General features: G+C 50.7%; 1 protein-coding gene across 2 annotated transcripts; it reads right to left on the bottom strand.

The window, feature by feature from the left end:
- Nucleotides 1–2,534: 2,534 nt before the first annotated feature.
- Nucleotides 2,535–23,194, bottom strand: COQ8B (coenzyme Q8B). Of its 2 annotated transcripts, none has more exons than XM_083455331.1 (14): nt 22,810–23,194; nt 17,655–17,966; nt 16,405–16,471; nt 15,337–15,414; nt 14,244–14,366; nt 13,136–13,221; nt 12,750–12,890; nt 12,464–12,545; nt 10,452–10,545; nt 9,603–9,744; nt 8,060–8,167; nt 7,899–7,964; nt 6,809–6,895; nt 2,535–4,111 (listed from the first exon to the last, which is right to left on the bottom strand). In XM_083455331.1, exons 1-14 carry the CDS (start codon nt 22,945–22,947, stop codon nt 3,809–3,811), a joined length of 1,827 nt encoding a protein of 608 aa, XP_083311457.1. In that variant the 5' UTR covers nt 22,948–23,194; the 3' UTR covers nt 2,535–3,808. The 2 variants fall into 2 exon arrangements, with proteins under 2 accessions (XP_083311457.1, XP_083311456.1); XM_083455330.1 differs by having other exon boundaries at nt 17,655–17,969; nt 22,810–23,190.
- Nucleotides 23,195–23,404: the final 210 nt, after the last annotated feature.

Raw genomic sequence — 23,404 nt, forward strand, 5'->3', positions numbered from 1 at the left:
TCGTACAAATTAACTGTATGGATCAATTCCAATATCACCAGCTGTTAGCTGGGAAAACATCTGCTGAGATGCAGAAGCGGTTAACCCTTTGGCTGGCTCCTTTCCTGGAACAGGAAGAGGATGCCAAGTGGGTCTTTATTAAAAAGGAGGCAACCGCCCCCCCTGCCCAAGGCAGACTTGCGTGCCCAGCCAAGCCAGAGCCCAGCAGCAGCAGCAGCTCCCATTGTAGGGAAATGGAGGTATAAATAATTGAACTTTAGAGGTATTGATTGGCATGAGCCTGCCATTAGCTCCACCAGAAGGCAAGCAAAATGTCCTTTTTCGTTTTGCCGTTCCTGGCACCTTCCTGTTTTCGTAGGGGGGAGAAAGCCCAAGGACTATCCATCTCTATGCACCCTCTGTTAAAGCTATGGTTTCCCCAGTAGTGATGTATGGAAGTGAGAGCTGGACCATAAAGAAGGCTGATCGCCAAAGAATGGATGCTTTTGAATTCTGGTGCTGGAGGAGACTCTTGAGAGTCCCATGGACTGCAGGAAGATCAAACCTCTCCATTCTGAAGGAAATCAGCCCTGAGTGCTCATTGGAAGGACAGATCCTGAAGCTGAGGCTCCAATACTTTGGCCACCTCATGAGAAGAGAAGACTCCCTGGAAAAGACCCTGATGCTGGGAAAGATGGAGGGCACAAGGAGAAGGGAACGACAGAGGACGAGATGGCTGGACAGTGTTCTCGAAGCTCCCAGCATGAGTTTGACCAAACTGCAGGAGGCAGTGGAAGACAGGAGTGCCCAGCGTGCTCTGGTCCAGGGGGTCACGAAGAGTCGGACACCACTAAACGACAATGCACCCTCTGCGGTCCCAAGATCCAAGGATGGTTGGAGCTGGTCTCGTGTGTGCTTGGATCAGGCCCCCATGGCCCGTTCAGCTGGCAGTTAATCCCATGAAAACACAAGGGGAGCGATTCCCAGGTAAAATCCGCACAGTAGCTCCCTTTGCTCAGCTGTGCAGCTCAGCTCACTTCCTTGAGCTGCCTGGAACCACCTGCTCTGCCCTCTGCTGGATTAAGAAGGGGTGTGCAGCCAGAATGGAGAGGCTAGTGATCAATGGGAAGTCGGAACATAAGTTGAGCAGGCTGGATCAGGCCCAAGGGGGCCTCCCATTGAGTCCAGGATCCTGTACTCACAGGAGCCAACCAGATGCCCATTATGGGAACGCCGCAACCTGGGGAAGGGAGTTCTGTAGTTTAACTATGAACTGCATAAAGGACTCCCCTTATATCTTTTAATCTGTTTTTAGTGTGTCTTTCAACATGGGGGAATTCCACCGCATGCTGGGTGAAAGAACCTTCCCAGGGAGGTACCGTATTTTTCACTCCATAAGACGCACCTAGTTTTTAGAGGAGGAAAACAAGAAAAAAAATATTCTGAACGAAACAGTGGATGTATGATTTTTGTGGTTCATGCTGTGGCCACAGAAATGTGATTTGACCATGAGTTTGGGGTAGCCCAGTGCAAAAATCCTGAGAATCCATGTGGATCCATGCTTTGTAACCACGCTTTTGCACCATTGCAGCCCCACGAAACAGTGGGTGCGTGATTTTTTTTGGTGCAGGCTGTAGCCATGGACATGCTGTGTGATCTGATGGTGAATTTAGGGTGACCCAATGCAAAAATCCTGAGGATCCATGGGCTTTTACCTTCCCCCTCCCAGGCAGCCTCCTTTATCACTAGAGTCCCTTATCTCCCTCCTGATCGCTTGCCGATCAGCTGCTTCCTTTCAACACCCCCTTCCCTCTTGTTTGCTTTAGTGTCTTTTCCTTAGCTGGAGCAGTTTTTTGCTCCTCCTTTTCTTCTAATTTCTCTCCTCATTGCTTTAGTCTTCCTGTCTCCTCTCCTTGCAAGTTCGCTGTCTTTACCTCGCTCCTTCCAGGCAGCCTCCTTTATTGCTAGCGTCCCTTATCTCCCTCCTGATCGCTTGCCCATTAGCAGTTTTGTTTCAACACCTACTTCCCTCTTTTAAAAAAAGAGAGAGCATGATCTGCTTTTCGCCCTGGGCAATACGGCTCCAGGAACCACGCATTTGCTCCATAAGACGCACAGACATTTCCCCTTACTTTTTAGGAAGAAAAAAGTGTGTCTTATGGAGCGAAAAATATGGTAAATCACATTTCTAACACATTTTAGTCCTGGAAAACGTTTCCCCAGAAACCAGTTGCCTCTTTTCATTCCTCTCTCTTTCTCCTTTCCCTCCCCCTTTCTTTTCTCCCTTCCGCGCTGCCCTCTCTCTTAATTATTCCTAACCTTAGTTTTGTTTCTATATACGCCTTTCTCTCATTTCCTTTTGTCTTTCGGATTTGATTATCCTAATATAATTTCCCCACAGATGGGGTCATCAAGTATGTGACCGTTGTCTAATGAGATGTGCTATGTTTCTCCCCATTTGCTTTCAACTTTTCCATTCTTCAGCCACTCCCTCTGCCCTAAAAAATAAAAAAAGTAAAGCAAGGATGAGCAGCTAAGACGTCAGAGCCACAGAACAATATCAAAGCATTTATCTGAGCTTTAAAAAAGATTATATATTGAGAGAGAGAGAGGGAGGAGCCCCTTCTGCAATAAAAACAGATGCCAAGCAGTGAAAAGCCTTGCTAAATTTGCAGAAGTGTGACAGGTCGTTCTGATGGATCAGATGCTTCTTTCATTTCCCAGACTGGGTGTTGGCTGTTTTAGACGCTCTGGGGTGGGGCTGGGAGGCCCTCCCTGCGCAAAAATGCCCCCAAACTGCAACTCGTGGCTTCCCTGCCCGCTTTTGGCCCACAAAGGAACAGCCGCTTGCTTTTCTGGTCCTCAGCACCTCCCCATTTGGATGGCAGAGAAAACACACGGACACCGTTTTTTCATTTTAAAAAACACCCGGTAGCTGTAATGGGCAGAGACACATACAGACACACACACACTTTGGCCACCCAAGTCAGGCCCGAGACCCAGTTGCTTCTGCCAGATCCCTCTCCCCCCAGATCTCTCGCTGCCTTGCTCTCTTTTACAACACTTAAGCCTTCGTCTAGCTGCCCCAGTTTAAAGTCACACCCAAGTTTATATATTAAAAGCAGAAGGAGGGGAGGGGTCCCTTTTATGGGTGGGACGCACCCCAGCTCAAGGGCAGTCTAACAGCGCTCATGTCCTCCTGATTCAAAGGCCACAATACAGAGGAATCCAGGACTCTCCTGGCTGGAGTTAGGAACCGGAAAGGGACATTGGGACGGGTGGATCTCCTTGGGAGCAGCAGCGAAGCTCTTTTATCATTCCCGGGAGACTGACAGCCCCCAAATCCCTTGAGCTTCTTCAAGCCTCTTTGCTTGGCAATGAAAACCGTCAGTTCCTCCAAGGGAGTCGATTGCAGGGAGTGCCAAACCTCGCTGATTTGACCGTACCCTTTGGGCGGCGGTGGCGGCACCTCAGCTATTGCTGCCCTAGGGACACGGGGCCTGTAGGGGGCAGGAGAGCGGGCAGGAGGCCTTCAAGCGAGGGTGTGGGGCAGAGCCAGCTGGCACTACCCCTTCCCTTGCTCAGAGGAGGCCGCCAGAGGCGTTGAGGATGGAGATGCCAGGCCAGGCGGCTCTGTTAGAGGGCAGGTCTAATACCGGCCAGCGGCTGGTCTGAAGAAAGACCCCCGCTTGGCCGAGATGCTGCCCCACAGAGGGCCCCTGCCCCACACAAGCTGTCCCGGCAGCAGAATGGTCAGGGCTCCCTCGCGGAGCGTTCCGGCCGGCTGGCAAGTTGCAGGATCCACTCGCGGAAACAGCGGGGGATCCCCCTAGACCCTGCCGGCCATGGGAGCTGGGTGCTCCCCGGCCAGGTACCGGGCATAGGCCTCTTCAAACATCTCCCGGCAGGGGATGGCGGCCCCGAGTCGTGCGCAGATGAGGAAGGATCCGGCGATCTTGCGGTGGAGCGAGTAGCTCTCCTCCGGAGGGGGGCTGAGCCGGTGCTTCAGCATGACGGGAATGAGGTCCTGGATGCAGCGAGTGGTGCGCTGGGTGCCAAAGTCGAAGGGGCCCGGCGTGGAGAAGGCCTCTCCCAGGATCATCACGGCGTCCACGTGGGCGTCCTCAAACACCTGCCGGGAGAAGGAGGGAGGTCAGTCCAAGGGCGGGTGTTTCTGGGACTGGCTGCACAGGCAGGGGCCACAGGGGCTGGCAGGCAGGGGAAGAGGGGTTCCTGGGCATGGGCAGACTGCCTTTGCCACTTGCTTCAGCCTTGGTCAGACCCCACCTGTGTCCAATTCTGTGTCCAATTCAGTTTTAGAAGAGTGTTGACAAGGAAGGTGGGCAGAGGAGGGAAACATCTACCGTATTTTTCGCTCCATAGGACGCACTTTTTCCCCTCCAAAAATTGAGGGGAAATGTGTGTGCGTCCTATGGAGCGAATGCAGGCTTCTTGGCTTCAGCGATAGCAACGCTAAGCCTCCAAAGCACAGAGGGAGCGCTCCCTCCACGCTCCGGAGGCTTCGTGTTGCTTTCGCTGAAGCCTGGAGAGCGAGAGGCGTTGGTGCGCACCGACCCCTCTCGCTCTCCAGGCTTCAGGGATAGCCGCGCGCAGCCCCTCCGGCAGGGAGAGGTTGCGTGGGGCTAAAGAGGAAGCCCAAACAGCCAGAGGGATGGATCTCGCTGGCTGCCTTGGCTTGTGACATAGCCACGCGCAACCCCTCCGGCAGGGAGAGGTTGCGTGCAGCCTGTATGCTGCTGTTTGGGGCTGGGGGGAATAAGATTTTTTTTCTTGATTCCCCCCCCCCAAAAAAAACTAGGTGCGCCCTATGGTCCGGTGCTCCCTATGGAGCGAAAAATACGGTACTTGCAGGCCACAAGCAGCCTTTCTCAAGCTGTGGGTCCCCAGATGTTGTTGAACTACAACTCCCATCACCCCTAGCGAGCAAGGCCAGAGCTCAGGGATGATGGGAGTTGTAGTCCAACAACATCTGGGGACCCACAGCTTGAGAACCACTCAAATAGAGGCACTGGGTTTCACTAGGGGGCGCTGCCCTACCTCGAATCGGCCAGGAATGAGGGCTTGGCCCCAGGGCTCTCCTGTCTTGCGTTCGAATCCCCTTTTCTGGGTGCAGCACCCTTGCACGATTCAGCCTGTCCCAGCAGAACAACATGGGGTGGAGCTGGGTGTGGGTGGGTCCTGGAGGAGGCGAAGGGGACGTGCAAGGAAGGAATTGTTCGTTGCTGCCCCCTTCCTTTTTAAACTTCAAAAGTGGGGATGTTTCCATGAAACAGCCTTTCTCAACCTGCGGGTCCCCAGATGTTGTTGAACTACAACTCCCATCACCCCTTGCTAGCAAGGCCAGAGCTCAGGGATGATGGGAATTGTAGTCCAACAACATCTGGGGACCCACAGGTTGAGAACCGCTGCCATAAAATCTTCAAAGAATCTAAAACAAACAAGCCAGCCCCCAGCCCCCAGCAAAATCATAAAATGGTAGGCGTGGCAGAGCAACTGCCCAGAGGAGGGGGGCGGGCAGAGAATGGCACCCCACTCCGGACAGTATGGGACTCAGACTTTGCAAACCTGGTGCTCTCCTAAGAAGAGCCTGGCTGTGGGATTACAGAAGAAAAGCCTCCTATTCTACCCAAAAGAACCAAAGACTCCAGATAGACTGCCGCTGGATCTGGAGGCTCCATTAGAGCTTGAGAAGAGCCTGCCGGATCAGGCCAAAGGGGGCCCCATCCAGTCCTGTTCCCTCAGTGGCCAAGGAGACGATGCCTCTTTGGGGAAACCCACAAGGATAAGGGGGCTCTCCCCTCCTGCGGTTCAGAGCAAAGGGTGCCCAGAGGCGTCGCTGCCTCTGACTGTGGAGGCAGAGACCCGCCATCCTGGCTAGTAGACGCCAATAGTTTTCTCCTCCTAGGTGAATTTGTGCAAGTCCCTTCTAAAGCCATCCAGGTGAGTGGCCTTCACTGCCTCTTGTGGCAGGGAGTTCCACAGTTTATGTGCTTCATGAAGAAAGTCTTTTATCTGCATTCAGCTTCATTGCAATGACCATGAGTTCTAGAGCTATGAGAGAGAGAGAAACTTTCCTCTCTTCCTATGATTGTTGTTTAGTCGTTTAGCCGTGTCCGACTCTTCGTGACCCCCTGGACCAGAGCACGCCAGGCACTCCTGTCTTCCACTGCCTCCCACAGTTTGGTCAAACTCATGCTGGTAGCTTCGAGAACACTGTCCCACCATCTCGTCCTCTGTCGTCCCCTTCTCCTTGTGCCCTCCATCTTTCCCAACATCAGGGTCTTTTCCAGGGAGTCTTCTCTTCTCATCAGGAGACCAAAGTCTTGGAGCCTCAGCTTCAGGATCTGTCCTTCCAGTGAGCACTCAGGGCTGATTTCCTTCAGAATGGAGAGGTTTGATCTTCTTGCAGTCCATGGGACCCTCAAGGGTCTCCTCCAGCACCAGAATTCAAAAGCATCCATTCTTTGGGGGATCAGCCTTCTTTATGGTCCAGCTCTCACTTCCATACATCACAGATCATTTTATAATCTCCTCTCTGTAAGCAGCAAGAGCTCTGGTGCTCCTTGAGAATCTTTGCGACTGTTAAACTAGCTTAAGGTGGACAGGCAGGGACAAAGACCATCGCAGCAGATCGGCGGCAGGGTGGGGGAGAGATTTAAACCTCCCCTCCTCTTCCTGCCCCCCCCCAGCTCACAGCCTCTTGAAATCCACCCGCTCTGCCCAGCGCCCCTCAGTGCCAACCCAAAACGCTGGTTCCTGCTCAGCCTGGGGCAGCTGGTGAAATTAATCCCCCGACGGACACGCTCACCTTAGTCTCGAACCCTGTCATGAACTTGAGGTCTTTGGACTTCTGCAGCACTTTGGCCCGGTCTCCGTCTGCTGCGGCCCTCACCACCTTCGCAGAGAGGAAAGAGAGGGGCTGAGGGGTGGATATGGGGGGCTCAGCCCTGCTCTAGCCAGCAGCTTACATTATATAGCCACCACTGGAGCCCCACTTCCCCAACCTGCTAAATGTGTGGGGGGTGTGCTGCTATTAGGATTATTATTTTTTTATTATTTTGTGTATTATGTTAGGAATGAGGTTACAGGGAACCAGGCAGAGGGCCTTCTGGATAGCCTGCCCTGTGGAACACCGTAAGATGTCAAACAACTATTTGACTTTTAGATGACATCTGAAGGCAGCCCTGTAATAATAATAATAATAATAATAATAATAATAATAGTAGTAATATTTATACCCTGCTCATCTGGCTGGGTTTCCCCAGCTACTCTGAGCAGCTTATGGCATATATAAACCATAGTAAAACATCAACCATTGAAAACTTCCCGATACAGTGGTACCTCGGGTTACATACGCTTCAGGTTACATACGCTTCAGGTTACAGACTCCGCTAACCCAGAAATAGTGCTTCAGGTTAAGAACTTTGCTTCAGGATGAGAACAGAAATCGTGCTCCGGTGATGGGTACTTAACCCAAGGTACCACTGTACAAGGCTGCCTTCAGATGTCTTCTAAAAGTCATATAGTTCTTTATCTCCTTGTCACCTGATGTTTTATTGTATTTTAAATATTTTGTTTGGAGCCGCTCAGAGTGGCTGGGAAACCCAGTCAGATGGATGGCATATAAACAATTATTATTATTGTTGTTGTTGTTAAACAACAGAGATAACACATTACGGAGGTGATGGAAAAGGCCAGGAAGTTAAAATGGACACATGCAGGCAAGAGTCGACTCAGGCTGATGGATTAAAGTAGGGTTAGTATGGAGACCCTGGCCTTTCCAATGGCCGAGGGGACGCCCACCTGTGTGATGCCTGGACCATCTAGAAAGCAGGCATCTACCCCAGGAGGGATGTGAGATGCTGTAAAAGGAGGAGGAAAAGATAACTGGCACTCACCTCAATGTAATTGTCAGTGAACTCTTTGCTGAAGTCTCGGCTGGCCCCAAAGTCCAGCAGGGTCACCTGCGAGGAACGAGGGGTTAGACGCGCCTGCAGTCTCTCGCACCCGGCAAACATCTCTCCCCCCCCCCACCTGGAGACTCTGGCCCAAACTCCACCTTGTGCCTCTCGGCATCATAGAAAAAATTGGACCAGTTTGGATCGGTCTGCATGAAGCGGAACTCAAAGACCTCTCGGAGGCACAGGCGAAGGATGTGGGAACAGATCTGCGGAGAGAAGGAAGACAGGGAACCCTCCTTTATTTTTTAGATACTTTTAGTGGAAGAAAAGACAAAATTTAAAGGAAGAAAGGGAGAAAAGAAAGAAGGTACCAGAAGAGGCGGCAGAAGGGCAGATACAGAACAGGAATATTGCGGCTTAATAAATACTTAAAAAATATTACCAATATGTTGAACACATGGTGGACTGAACAAAAACATTAATCTTAATCCCCTTGTTTTCTTATCATGTGTGCACCACGTGAATGGAGAGACGGCAAGAATAAAATGGAAGAGAATGGGCGAATTGTGTCTTATTTTCATGTAACCTGGAATGGCCATCCGTCCGTTTGCCTCCTCGTTCACAAATGATGTGAAATCAAACCATACTGCAAGAACCCTTCCTCTTTTACTAGATCCTACTTTGAGACTGATTATTATTATTTTCCGGCCAGGCTACCTGCCAGACTCTTGAGTGCCACTAGTCCAGAGAATGACTAGCTAAAGCGTTTCCCAGAACCTCACTAGAGACATTCTCGCTGCAAGAGATGAACTCCTTGTTTTTTTTCCATCTCTTTATTGGCTTCAGAAAATCAATTTCAAAGCGCCAAATACAGAGAAGGCACAACAGTTCGATCGGAGATTGGAGATGTTTCCTTTAATGCTTTGGCCCAGAAATCTGCAGCCTTGAGATCATCCTATTGCACGATGCTTGCCATTTGGCAGCATTTATGCATAGCTGTCAACTTACAGATTTGAAAATAAGGGACCTGCAGCCTCGAAAATAAGGGATCTGCAGCCAAAATAAGGGATTTTCCTGGGGGCACAGGTGTGTTCAACATCTGAGCCCCTCCGAGCCAAAGGCAGAAAGCCCAGCCAGCAGCCAAACGAAGCCTCAAGCGGTGGTTCCCACAGCGCAGCAACCCAGCAAAGGGGATGCAGCAAGGAAAACCACCGTCACCTCTCCGCTGGGAAGCGCTGAGCAAAGGCGAGTCCCCAGGCAACGTGGCCGATTTGATCGGCACAAGGCATGCAAACTCCACCCCCCAGTCGTTCTTAGACTCCTTATTGGGTGAGCAACGTAGCCAAGCAACACAGTTGGAGCCTCCCTCCTCCCTGGCCGGCAGGGAGGGAGGGAGAGGAGCTGCTTCCTTTGAAACCCTGGGACATCATCAATAAGGGACAGCAGCGGGACATGGCGCTGGGATAAGGGAGTTTCCCGCCAAATAAGGGACGGTTGACAGCTATGCATTTATGTAGCTTTCCCTGGGCAGGCAGGAAAGGGGGCTGCAGCCGCCTGGGGAGGGGGGGCAAATGCTATGAAGATCTCCTATAGAGACGCTCCGTTTTGGGGGGTAACGCCATCCACTGACACAGAGACCTCTCCTTCTCCACCCAAGCTTTCTCTGTAAAGAGAGCCCTGCATTCCTGGCCCCCGCCTCACCTCGTTCCGCAGCTCCTGGCTGAGATCCTGGCAGCGGTCCAGCGGGACGCCCCCCGCCAGCTCCATCGACAGGACCCTGTGGGTGGACAGCTCCTCTACCACCTTGGGCACCTCAAAGAACGGGTCTCCTTCCAGGAGGCGCCTGGGGGAAGAGAAGATTCACCAAGTGGGAGGGCCGCAAGACACCAAGGCCCCCCCCCCAAAAAGGGTGGTTGGTCCTAAGGCTACAGGGGTCCTCCAGCCGGGTCCCAAAAGGCACCTCCCTTTGGAGGAGGTATTATTGGGTTATTATTTTTATTTTATATACTGTGATGTTTCTACGTGAACTGCCCTGAAACCTCCGGGTATAGGGTGGTACATAAATTACCGTATTTTTTGCTGTATAAGACTCACTTTTTCCCTCCTAAAAAGTAAGGGGAAATGTGTGTGCGCCTTATGGAGCGAATGCAGGCTGCACAGCTATCCCAGAAGCCAGAACAGCAAGAGGGATTGCTGCTTTCACTGCACAGCGATCCCTCTCGCTGTTCTGGCATCTGAGATTCAGAATATTTTCTTTCTTGTTTTCCTCCTCCAAAAACTAGGTGCGTCTTGTGGTCTGGTGCGTCTTATAGAGCAAAAAATACGGTAGGTATAACAGGGACAATACAGATGTAGCAACAGTTAAAAAATATATATAAATTAAAACTTAGTCACTAACATGTAACCTAAAATTATCATTTAAGGCTTTAATCATTATGTTAGTACAGCTTGTTCCCTACGTTTTATGGCAGTCGCACAGAATTTGGCTACCCTTGATATTGTATGTGGGCTGGAACTGGTCTGTGACCAAAATAATAAATTCATTCGTACCTGAACTTCTGGGCGCACTGAGCCTCCCGCTGGTAGTCGCATTCCCACTCCAGCTCCTTCTGAAGCACCTGCAGGGTGTTGTCAGCAAAGAGGCCTGCAAGGAAGCAGAGACGGGCAGAGGCTGCTCACCCAAGAGAGCACAAAACTGGGGAACTCCCTGGTGCAGGAGGGAAAGACCAGCCACCCACCTGGACGGCTCTCAAGGAGGAGTGGACAGATTCAGGGAGGAGGAGAGGGCTCTGGCGCTCAGGTCCTGCCCACAGGTCCTGCTACCTGGTAGGCCATGGGTAGGCAAACTAAGGCCCAGGGCCCAGATCCGGTCCAATCACCTTCTCAATCCAGCCCACGGACAGTCCAGGAATCAGCGTGTTTTTACATGAGTAGAATGTGTCCTTTTCTTTAAAATGCATCTCTGGGTTATTTGTGGGGCCTGCCTGGTGTTTTTACATGAGTAGAATGTGTCCTTTTATTTTAAAATGCACCTCTGGGTTATTTGTGGGGCCTGCCTGGTGTTTTTACGTGAGTAGAATGTGTGCTTTTATTTAAAATGCATCTCTGGGTTATTTGTGGGGCATACGAATTCGTTCAATTTTTTTTTCCAAAATATAGTCCGTCCGCCCCCCAAGGTCTGAGGGACAGTGGACCCAGCCCCATGCTGAAAAAGTTTGCTGACCCCTGTGGTAGGCCCTTGTGAGAAGATGGACTAGATGTGAAAATGTACAGAATGGAATGGCATAGAAAGGTGAACAGGTAAAATCTGTAATGGTACACTGGGCAAGGGATCTGAGGCACAACATTCAGATTGCGGATTGGGAAAGGTTATGGAAAACAGATTTGAAATTCACACCATGTTGTAGGCTGGAAGAAAATTATATGAAAATGATGTGTGGGTGGTATTTGACTCCTAGCAATCCTAGTAAGCTAGCAAAAATGTATAGAACAAGTACAATATCTGCTGGAAATGTAAAGACAAAGAAGGTAACTTTTATCATATGTGGTGGTGGAATAAGGCAAGAAAGGCTTTCTGGGAAATGATATACAATGAACTGAAAAACATGTTTTAAATAACCTTGGGGGGGGGGAGAGAATCCAGAAGCCTTCTTATTAGGAATTGTAGGTACCAACATCCCAAAGGAACTCTTCATGTACACGACAACAGCAGCACAGATGCTACTAGACCGGAGATGGAAAGAAGAAATTGAGTCCCTAGCAGAGAGGAATAGCAAACCAAGCTATTAGACTACGCTGAAATTGTAAAATTGACCGGAAAGCTCAGGGACCAAGAAGACAAACATTTCCAAGAAAGAATGGGGGGGAATTATAATTTATTTAGGAGACCACCGAAAGCAGATGAAAACAGGATTTTAATCTCACTTGTAATGTAACAAAGACTATGGACAATATGGACAGATGTAAAATATAGATTATGTAATAATATGCAGTTGAAAATGTTGACAATAGGACCCATGGAAGGGATTGGGCAGGAAGTCTCAATTCAGATAAATTTCTCTATATGGATATGTATTTGGTTTTGTTATAAATTTATAGCTGTAAAATCAAATAAAAACGGTTTTTCAAAAAAATTCTTTCCGCAGGGCCTGTAAGACAGAGTTGTTCCGCCTGGCCTTTGGTTCGGAATCAACTTGATTCCCTCCCCCTCTTTCCTTTCTCCTTCTGTGATGGGACTCCTATTTGGGGACTTCCCTGGCTTTTTTCTGGCCCACGTAGGATCAGTCTGGATAGTTGGCCTTGGTGAAGACTTGACGTTTTCATCCCCAAAGAGGTTTTTGAGTTTCTGCTGAAATGAGGCTGCATTTTAATGTTGCATTTTAATCTTGTTTTTAAGCTGTATTTCAATCAATTGTTTTATAGCTGGTGTTAGCCGCCCTGAGCCCTGTCTTGGCTGGGGAGGGAGGGGTATAAATAAAATTTGTTGTTGTTGTTATAAAAAAGAAGAAGAGAGAAAACGGGACTAGATGGGCCCTCTTTAGCTCACCTTGTGTTCTCCTTACCTTCTGGGAGCATCATGCTCATCTTGAGCACCACCAACAGGTTATCCACATCACTTCGGATGCTCTGAGCAATGCCTGGGTACTGCAGGAGGAGAGGAGGGAGATGGAAAGTCAAGACCGGCTGCGCTCCCAAGGGCTTCCAACCCCAGCAGACCAGAGACTTGCCTCGCAGTCGAAGTCTCTCCCTACAGGCTCTGCCCTCGCCCCGTAGCCAGAGCACCTTCCTTGCGTGCACAGTCCTGGGTTCAAATCCCGGCAACGTCTCCACACCTGAGCCAACGTTTACCTGGATCTTCATGGCCACTTCAGTCCCGTCCTTCAGCACCCCAAGGTGCACTTGGCCGATGGAGGCAGCCGCAAAGGGCGTTTCCTCAAAAGAGGCCACTCTGTCCCGCCAGTCAGGGCCCAGTTCTTCCACAAGGACACCCTGGAAGGGGAACAGCAGAGAGTCCCTGGAGCAACACGCTGGAGAGCTGCCTCACACCGGCAGCGGCTGCCACCTGGACTGAGGCAAACCCCGTGGGCATCTCCCTGCGCTGGCAGCATCTCAGTGCAGCAGCTGAGCCGGACTTCCCTGCTCAGAGCATCCATGCCAACCCTCCCACCCAACCACAGGCGGAGGGCAAAGGCGGCTTCCCTCCCAGCCCCCTGCCCCACCCCACAGCAACGCACCATCATCTGAGAGGGCGGCATGAAGTCGGCGCTTTGTCGGACGCGCTGGAAGATCTGCTGCAGCTGGGGGCTGATGAAGCTGTTGTCTGCGGGGAGAAGCGGGCGTCCCAGAGAAACTGTTTTTTAAATATCGTTTGCAGTGCTGCAACCCACCCGGCTGGCCTGGAGAGGCTCTTTGGTTTTGGCTCGGGAGGGCAGACAGGTGAGGAGGACTCCCTGGTCCTGAATGGGGCAACTCTGCCCCTGAAGGAACAGGTGCGCAGCCTGGGAGTCATTTTGCTGAGACAACATAACACTGATCTTGAAAGACATACATTGGCTCCCAGTGCGTTTCCGAGCACAATTCAAAGTGTTGTTGCTGACCTTTCAAGCCCTAAACGGCCTCGGCCCTGGATACCTGAAGGAGCGTCTCAACCCCCATCGTTCTGCCCAGACACTGAGGTCCAGCTACGAGGGCCTTCTGGTGGCTCCCTCGCTGCGAGAAGTGAGGTTACAGGGTACCAGGCAGAGGACCTTCTTGGTAGTGCCGCCTGCCCTGTGGGACACCCTCCCATCAGATGTCAAAGAGAAAAATAACTACCAAACTTTTAGAAGACATCTGAAGGCAGCCCTATTAGGGAAGTTTTATTCTGTTTTTAGTATTCTGCTGGGAGCAGCCCAGAGTGGCTGGGGAAACCCACCCAGATGAGTGGGGTATAAATAATAAACTATTACAGTGGTACCTCGGGTTAAGTACTTAATTCGTTCTGGAGGTCCGTTCTTAACCTGAAACTGTTCTTAACCTGAAGCAGCACTTTAGCTAATGGGGCCTCCTGCTGCTGCCACGCTGCCAGAGCACAATTTCTGTACTCATCCTGAAGCAAAGTTCTTAACCTGAAGCACTATTTCTGGGTTAGCGGAGTCTGTAACCTAAAGCGTATGTAACCTGAAGCGTATGTAACCCGAGGTACCACTGTATTATTATTTTATAACCTTCCAGGCTTGGGGGGGGGGGCAGACCTCTTTGCCAACCAGCCAGCAGCCCCACCAACCCTCCCATCGATTCTGAGCAGCCCCCCATGGGAAGATGCAGGAAAGAAATGGGAACACCCCCTTCTCCCCCCGATACCTTGAATGCTTAGCATCTGGCCAATCTTGAGGGCAGCCCCACGCATCTTGCAGAGGGTATCCACGATCCGCTCGGCGTTTGCTTCCGACAGGAAGGGGTTGGAGTCCAGCAAGAAGCTTGCGTCTGCAGAGGGGGAGGGAAGAAAGATTTGCTTGTGCTTGGGGGGGGCAGGCCTCTCATGAGAACAGAATATGAGCATCTCGACCCCCATCGTTCTGCCCGGACACTGAGGTCCAGCTCCGAGGGCCTTCTGGCGGTTCCCTCATTGCAAGAAGTGAAGTTACAGGGAACCAGGCAGAGGGCCTTCTCGGTGGTGGCACCCGCCCTGTGGAACACCCTCCCACCAGATGTCAAAGAGAACAACAACTACCAGACTTTTAGAAGACATCTGAAGGCAGCCCTGTTTAAGGAAGCTTTTAATGTTTGATGCATTACTGCATTTTAATATTTTGTTGGAAGTCCCGAGTGGCTGGGGAAACCCAGCAAGATGGGTGGGGTATAAATAATAAACTATTATTATTATTATTATTATTATTATTATTGGCTTGACTACACTATATATATTGCTTCCCTCGTTGCGAGAAGCCAAGTTACAGGGAACCAGGCAGAGGGCCTTCTCGGTAGTGGCACCCGCCCTGTGGAACGCCCTCCCATCAGATGTGAAGGAAATAAGCAGCTATCTTATCTGTAAAAGACATCTGAAGGCAGCCCTGTTTAAGGAAGTTTTAAATATTTAATGCTGTATTGTTTTTAACACTCGATTGGGAGCCGCCCAGAGTGGCTGGGGAAACTCAGCCAGATGGGTGGGGTATAAATAATAAATAATAATAATAATAATAATATTATTATTATTATTATTATTATTATTATTATTATTATTATTCTGGGTCAGGCCAAAGGGGCCCCAGCTAGTCTGGCATCCTCTTCCCTTGAGAGCAGAAGAAGAGTCCAGCCACTTTTTGAGGCAAGGCCAGCCCCAGACACACACCCCGGCCCTCAAAATCCTGCAAAGCAGCCCCTTGTGGCCTCGCACATACATGTGCAAGAGAGCACAAGTGGCCAGGGGCAGGCCCTTCTCTCGCACCTTCCTTACCCTTGATTTTTTGCTCCCCGTTAAGGGAGTTCTTCGCCACTTCCACCAAGGCTCCAAAGCCCAGGCCCACAGCCAGACCTGGAAGGGAGAAAGGATTGCATGAATTGCAGGCGGGAAATAAAATTAATCCAGTCTCTCCCCCCTCAGCCCAGTCTCTCCCACCACCAGCTCCAGCTGCCCCTTCCCACCCCACCAATGTGGTACCCATAGGAAGATCGTCCACAATAAACGCTTAGGATTGTAATTTTGTGAGTGGAGTACTCATTTCAAGCCATTCATTCTCAGCCCTCTCCAATTCCCAAATGACAAGATTTATTGTCATGGTTTAATACAGTGGTGCCTCGCAAGACGAAAAGAATCCATTCTGCGAGTCTCTTCGTCTTGCTGTTTTTTTTGTCTTGCGAAGCAAGCCCATTAGCGGCTTAGCGGATTAGCGGCTATTAGCGGCTATTAAAGGCTTAAGGGATTAGCGGATTAGCTGCTAAAAGGCTATTAGCGGCTTAGCGGGCTTAGTGGATCAGCTGTTAAGCGGCTTAGTGGATCAGCTGTTAAGCGGCTTAGCGATCAGCTGTTAAGCGGCTTAGCGATCAGCTGTTAAGCGGCTTAGCGGCTTGGGGAAAAGGGGGAAAACCCCCGCAGGAACTCGCAAGACATTTTCGTCTTGCGAAGCAAGCCCATAGCAAATTCGTTTTGCGAAGCACCTCCAAAACGGAAAACCCTTTCGTCTAGCGGGTTTTCCGTCTTGCGAGGCATTCGTCTTGCGGGGCACCACTGTACTTCTTTTTCGGGGGGGGGGAGGCAAACTTGCTTGTCTGTTGAGGGCCTGTCCGGGTTAGTTTTTGTAGATGTGCATTCAACTTCCATGCTCCTGCAGCCGTTTACAATGTTCCTTTCCTCTGAGCAACTGGCGTCTGTCTAAACATTCCGTGACATCACAGCAGCCAAACCAATGGCAGCAAAGCATGCAAACAAAAGGCAAAATCCAGTTGCATCACCCTGGCATTCTCCCTCCCTCTCTGCGATGCAACAAACCCTCAACTGCGAATGATGCCGCCTGGAGGATCTCACCTCCAAAATTCGCAAGGCGTCCAACGCGGGTCACTGGCACTTTCCGCTCACGGGCTCTCTCGCTGAGCTGAGGAACAAAGCAGACAGCAGAAAGGTTAAGCCAGCCAGATGTTGGGGGACAAGGAAGGCTCACCCCCTCTTGTGAGCGCTCCAGAAACATCTGGGAACAGAACATTAAGACAAGATGGGTCCACCTTGGCGCGTCCAACCAGCTTATTTTTTTTAAATACATTTTTATTAATTTTAACATACAAATTATAAAACGTACCACACAAATTATTACAAATACACTTTTTTTGGACTTCCATCAGCACCTCCGATGATCTTCCGTCTTAACCTCTTTTTATACTTTACTTAATTTTATATTGTCTTTTCCTCTCTTAACTTATCATCTCCCCTTTTCCATTTTTACAATATTTCCAACAATACCCCTCACAGAACTTCTTGCAAACCTGCAAATGTCGTCTGATCATCACAAATACTTTTCATATAGTTCGTAAATTTACTCCAGTCTTCGGTAAATTTCTCGTCCCGCCGGTTTCGAATCCTACCTGTTAATTTGTCTAATTCTGCAGAATCCAACCAGCTTATTTTTATGATCTTAAGCATAAAGCTTCTAGAGTTGTGATCTGAACTACAGTGGTGCCTCGCAAGACGAAAAGAATCCGTTCCGGGAGTCTCTTCGTCTAGCGGTTTTTTCGTCTTGCAAAGCAAGCCCATTAGCAGATTAGCGCTATTAGCGGTTTAGCGGCTATTAGAGGCTTAAGGGATTAGCGGATTAGCTGCTAAAAGGCTATTAGCAGCTTAGTGCCTTAGAAAAAGGGGGTGGGGAGCAAAAAAAAATTGCAGGAACTCGCAAGACATTTTCGTCTTGCGAAGAAAGCCCATAGCAAATTCGTTTTGCGAAGCACCTCCAAAACGGAAAACCCTTTCATCTAGCGGGTTTTCCGTCTTGCGAGGCATTCGTCTTGTGGGGCACCACTGTATTTCCCCAGCCGATAGAGGCAATTAGCAGCACTACCTGTGCAGACACCTTAACCCAGAGCTTTCCAAACTGTGTGCCGCAACACACTTGCTTGTCGGCTGCAGCGTGTGGGTGTGTTGCGAAACGAAAAAGTGTGTCACAAACGGGGAAGGTTTGGAAACTTCTGCCTTAAGCATTGTGCTGAACGCTGCATCCCTGCTGGATCCTGGTGGGCTCAGGGTTCAAGCTACCCCTTCCCCGCACCCCTACGAGACCCAGGCCTTACCTTCTGCCTCATTTTGCCCAGGCTCTCCTGGTCTTTCCTCGGCCGTGATTCCCTCGCTTTCTGGATGTCCTCCACCGTGAGACCTCGAAGCGGAGCACTCTGATGAATCAGACGGGGGCGACCAAAGCTGGAGACTCCCCAAAACCCGGGTGCCCCTGTGGGCATGGGAAGCGGCTGGTCACCGGAACGATCGGCAGCCCATCCTGTGGCGCTTGCGGTGTGACAAGAGTTTGCCCCCTGCAGGAACCACCTTCCTGGGCAAGGCAGGTTTTCCTGCTCCTCCCAAGGAGTTGCTCTGAGCGCCACGGTTTCCTGCTAAAAGCAGAAAGCAGATTGCTGTATCCTGCCGGGTCCAGGACACAGAGCTCTCAGCCCCCCAAAACCCAATTTCTTCTAAAGCGCTGGGATCAGGTGCGCCAACTCTCGGGGGCAGAGGTAGCACTAGCCCCCTCAATAGACCTTAGCAGGGCACTCAGCGCCAGCCCCCCAATATTGAGGGGGCAGAGGAGGGCAAACATCAAAGCATCAAAGCATCTACCAGCTCCACCTGGTATGCAGGCTGAGACCCTACCTGCCCACAGACTGTCTCGCCAGAGTGGTGCATCCTCTAGCTATCTCCTGCTTGGACTACTGCAATGCGCTCTACGTGGGGCTACCTTTGAAGGTGACCCGGAAACTACAACTAATCCAGAACGCGGCAGCTAGACTGGTGACTAGAAGCGGCCACTGAGACCACATAACACAGGTCTTGAAAGACCTACATTGGCTCCCAGCACATTTCCAAGCACAATTCAAAGTGTTGGTGTTGACCTTTAAAGCCCTAAACGGCCTTGGTCCAGTGTACCTGAAGGAGCATCTCCACCCCCATCGTCCAACCCCGACATTGAGGTCCAGTGCCAAGGGCCTTCTGGCTGTTCCCTCCCTGCAAGAAGCAAAGCTACAGGGAACCAGGCAGAGGGCCTTCTCGGTGGTGGCGCCCGCCCTGTGGAACGCCCTCCCACCAGATGTCAAAGAGATAAACAACAACTGACATTTAGAAAACAGCTGAAGGTAGCCCTGTTCAGGGAAGTTTTTAATGTGTGACAATTTTATGTATTTTTAATCTTTGTTGGAAGCTGCCCAGAGTGGCTGGGGAAACCCAGCCAGATGGGCAGGGTACAAATAATAAATTATTTTTATTATTATCAATGGAAGGCTAAACCAGCCTGCATGGGGCAGGGAGTCACACATGTGCCACCCCCCACCCCCAAGAATGGAAATTGCAGAGGTCAAGTAGAAGAAGAAGAAGAAAAAGAGTTTGGATTTGATATCCCGCTTTTCACTCCCCTTCAGGAGTCTCAAAGCGGCTAACATTCTCCTTTCCCTTCCTCCCCCACAACAAACACTCTGTGAGGTGCGTGGGGCTGAGAGACTTCAAAGAAGTGTGACTGGCCCAAGGTCACCCAGCAGCTGCATTTGGAGGAGCGGAGACACGAACCCGGTTCCCCAGATTACGTGACTACCGCTCTTAACCACTACACCACACTGGCTGGAACAGGTGAACATCCAGGGAAAAGGTGACCTTGTTTTCTGCTTCTTGAGCTTTAAAGGCCATTACCTAGCAGGGAAAACTGAGCTGGCCTGTCTGTTAAACATGTATCTATCGATCTTATAAAAATATATAATATTGGGACACCAGTTTCCAATGGAGGTGGACATCCTGGGCTCCACAAAGCACAGTGGCTTTTGTGTGATCACCAGGAGGCGGTTTGGACTTGTGCCATGTGGACACATCTATGGATGAAGGACGGTATACAAATTTAATACACAATAAGAGCATCCTCCTCCAATCCCCTCACTTCCCCATAGCAGTGACCTCCCCAGGTTGTGTAGAGAAGAGCACGAAACACATTGCCTGCCATTTAAGCGGCAAGCGATTTCTATTTTGGCTGCAGGCGTCAACACGCTTAACCGGTTGGGTCTGTCTCTCAGAGCTGATTTTCATCCCTGAAGCCAGGAGTTAAGGGCGGGTCCTTGAGTTTCAAAGGCCATTTCAGCCCTGTTCCCCAGCCACCTTTGGGCAGAGTCGGCATCCATGACCCTCTTCCAGCAGGGAGGCAGCGATGGCATAGTGGTTAAAGTGCAGACTGGGAGAGGCTGGGGTTCGAATTCCCACTTTGGATCTTGGGGGGACAGGCGCTGCCTTTTCTGAGCCTAACCCAGTTCGCAGGGTTGTGGTTGTCGTGGGGATTAAACAAAGGTGTAGGGAGAACATGCAAATTATACAAATTATGTTTGAAGGCAGTCTCCATTAATGTAATGCCTGCCTTATTCAAGACCTTGTCGTCAGAGGACCAGGGAATAAACCAATCTGCCTCTGGCAGGAACTGAGATTTAGAACAGTACGTATTAATGTTATTTCCTATCCTAGCGTTGAAATCACCTGCCAGCAGGATATCCATGCCAGGGAGTTCTAGTTCAGCCTTCTCCAAACATAGCTCTAAATCTTCCCAGATTTGTAACGAATGGGGAGGGGAGCCTATGGGAGGGATATATAAATTAAAGCAGAGAAAATCTCCTCCTTCCCTGCTAGAAACAAGTAAGATTTGTAAATTGTTACTTTTCACCCACTGCTGTTGCCGGGCCTTGCACTTTAGCTTAGTGGATATAAAAGTGACTAAACCACCACTAGGTCGGCCTCGGGTATTTGATTTTAACGCGGGGGTAACAAAGGCTTCGTATCCCTGTAGAGAAGGGGCATGGAGATCTAAACACCACGTCTCCTGTAGACATATGATCTGAAATTTTGTAAGGAAATCCAGAAGGTCGACATCGCCCTGCTTAGATAGCCATCCCGCCACATTCCAAGATAGAATGTGGAAATAGGGTGATGATGGAAATAGTGGCAGTCAATCTCTTTTCCGGTGGTTTGAGGCTCCTAAGTTGGGCTCCTCCTCTTTCTGCCCTGCTTGGTGGTTCCAGGTTTGAGGTCGCTGGACCCTAGGTAAGTGTGATGGCTTTAACCGAGGGGCCAGTTGGTTGATATGGCCCAGAGGATCTTCGATGGCATCGTTGCCGATATGATGTTCAGCAGGTTTTTGGAGAGCAAGGGTTTTGCCGACCCGTATAGTCTGTACAGGTAGCAGGTCAACAGCTGTATCTTGCGTCGGTACTGTTAGTGGGTCAAAAATTGACAAAGGCTGTGGATCTTGGTTGCGTATTGGGCTTGGAATAATGGAAGCCTCCAGTTCCGGCATCGAGGCATATGAGGTCGAGAGCATTTCAGACTGGTCTTGCTTGGGTAGTCCAATGTCAGGCTCGTTGCACGTAGAGACCAAGGTACCAAGCGGGGGGTGTAGGAAATCAATTAAGTCATTTGCGGGCAGGCTTGCCACTCCCTGTGGGGTAATAGATTTGCCCTTATTTGGGGTCCCCGGCTCCATTCCCCTGTCTATTTGTTCTTTATGGCGCACAGGCCCAGCATCGTCACAGACAGCACCTGTCCTGGTGCGTAGTGGTGTACGGGTCAGATTAGTGAATACTCTTGTGAAATAAATGTGCCATTTCCTTGTATGGTTTCTTAGTTTTAGAATCTTTGCAACGAGATGGGCAGATCTAAAGTTAATAACCATACGTCTCATGTAAGGTCCAGAAGGCAGCCATGTGATGTCCGCGATATCTGCGCGGCGAAGTGCCTGCCCCAGCAGTTGGGTCAGGGAATTTATGACCGAATGTTTATCCGCCCATTTATTATAATTCAAGGGGTGGTTTCCCACCAGTACTGCAAGTTTGCTGATCTGGAGTTGCAAACTTAAGTTTTGTACTTGGTTGGGCAGGCATCTCACTTGTTTTTGTGCAAGGTTGGCCTGCACACTTGGGCAGGGGTGTGCAGAGTTTACAGTGTTGTTAAGCTGAGGAAGTGAGGGGAGGCAGCGGAACAAGCCAAAAACATTTTCAAGCTTCTTTTCGATCCCATCCAGCCTTTTATATAAGTTGGTGATGGTGTGTGTTATCAGCTCAGTCTGGCAAATTAGCAGTTCCAGTACCTCACGGTCCTTATTTAACTGGGCTGGTGGCTGGGATAGTTCAGGTGAAGTTTTTTGCAGGGACACAAGAGTCTGTTTCCTCTGTTCCTTCATACATAGGCTCGAGGCTAGTTGTGGGCCATCCACAATGCCGGCAGGCTCCTCATGAGTAGTACTGGGAGCAAGAGCCTCATAACTGTTTGCTGTAGGGAAATTTCTACAGATCTCATTTAGGTCATTGTCAGGCAAGGAGTCCCTGATATTTGTCTGTTTTTTGGCAGCACTCGTAGCTTCATTAGAAAGCTGCCTGCAGCGTTTCTTCCCTCTCATATCAGCAAGAAAATAGGGAGGGAATTTCTCAGAACTGCAGGTCAGGGCAGGTTGTGCTGTTAATGAGCCCTGCTCCCTTTAACAGTCTTTAACTTCCGCGTTTTCTTGAAAATTTATGAGAAAAGTAAAGATAATCTGATCCATAAAACCATAGACTTCTAAAATAAACGCCTTAAGGCATCTTAGAGCCTTTAGGACCCGTCAAGGCAGATAGTCAAAACAAAGCTTTACCGGGCGTGGGACAAGGCTGCCGTTCACGTCGCCATCTTGATCCATATGGTGTAGGGAGAACAACTTCGTGGAGCTTCTTGGAGGGAGGAAGGAGGCCTGCGGGTGCAACACATTACAGTGGTACCTTGGGTTAAGTACTTAATTCGTTCCAGAGGTCCGTTCTTAACCTGAAACTGTTCTTAACCTGAAGCACCACTTTAGCTAATGGGGCCTCCTGCTGCTGCCGTGCCACCAGAGCACGATTTCTGTTCTCATCCTGAAGCAAAGTTCTTAACCTGAAGCAGTATTTCTGGGTTAGCGGAGTCTGTAACCTGAAGCGTATGTAACCCGAGGTACCACTGTAAATAAGAGCAGCCGCACAAAGGCCTCTGCCCTGCAGGGATCAGCGCAATCATAGAGGCCGGTGTGCAGTTTCACGCTCACGAGGGCATTGCACACTTGCGAGACTTGTTGCACACTTATGAATGAGCACTGGGTGCTGGACCCTTGACCCTGACCCAGCAGGGTCCTTCTGACGTGTGGGTTGGTGCCCAGAGCCCCAGACCAAGGACTGTCCTCCCCTCACTTCCACCCCCCCCCCACTGACTCACCCTCCTCTTCCTCCAGCTGTCAGGTCTCCCCTCGGAGCTGTGGGTCCCAGAGGAGGGTCGTGCCAGCCTGGCCCCCTCAGGGGCGACCCTCCCCGCAGAGCAGCTCCCGAGGAACCGAAGCCCCCGCTTCCAAGGCATCTCGGTCCGGGGGGGAGAGGAGGGGCCCCCAAATGGCCCTGAGGGCGCCCCCAGCCAACGCCAGAGAGAGGGGTTCGGGTGAATGAGAGAGACCCCCCCCAAAAAGAGCGGGGTCAAAGGTCACCAGGTCCGGGTATGGGGGGGAGACTGTTCCCACCGCGGTCCGACTTTCGCCGCTCGCTTCTCCCCCTCCCCTCCCTGCGCCACCGGCATCTGCTTCCGGATCCGGCTAGTTCCGCCTCCTTCCTGCGTCCAATCAGAGGCCCCGCGTGCTTTCCCGGGCTCTGGAAGGCATCGGCCAATCAGGGCTCGAGGATCCGCCCCCGCCAGCTTTGATTCATTCATTTGTCTCCCGCTCGCCCCGCCCTCGTTCCCGCGCCCATTCAGGAGGAATCCTTTCGCCGGTGGAACTCGCTGCCACGGGAGGAGGGAGGCCGCGCCGCTATTCTTAGCTTTT

Source organism: Podarcis tiliguerta (genome assembly GCF_965153285.1).
Source record: "Podarcis tiliguerta genome assembly, chromosome: 8".
In the NCBI taxonomy this organism is placed as follows: Eukaryota; Metazoa; Chordata; class Lepidosauria; order Squamata; family Lacertidae; genus Podarcis; species Podarcis tiliguerta.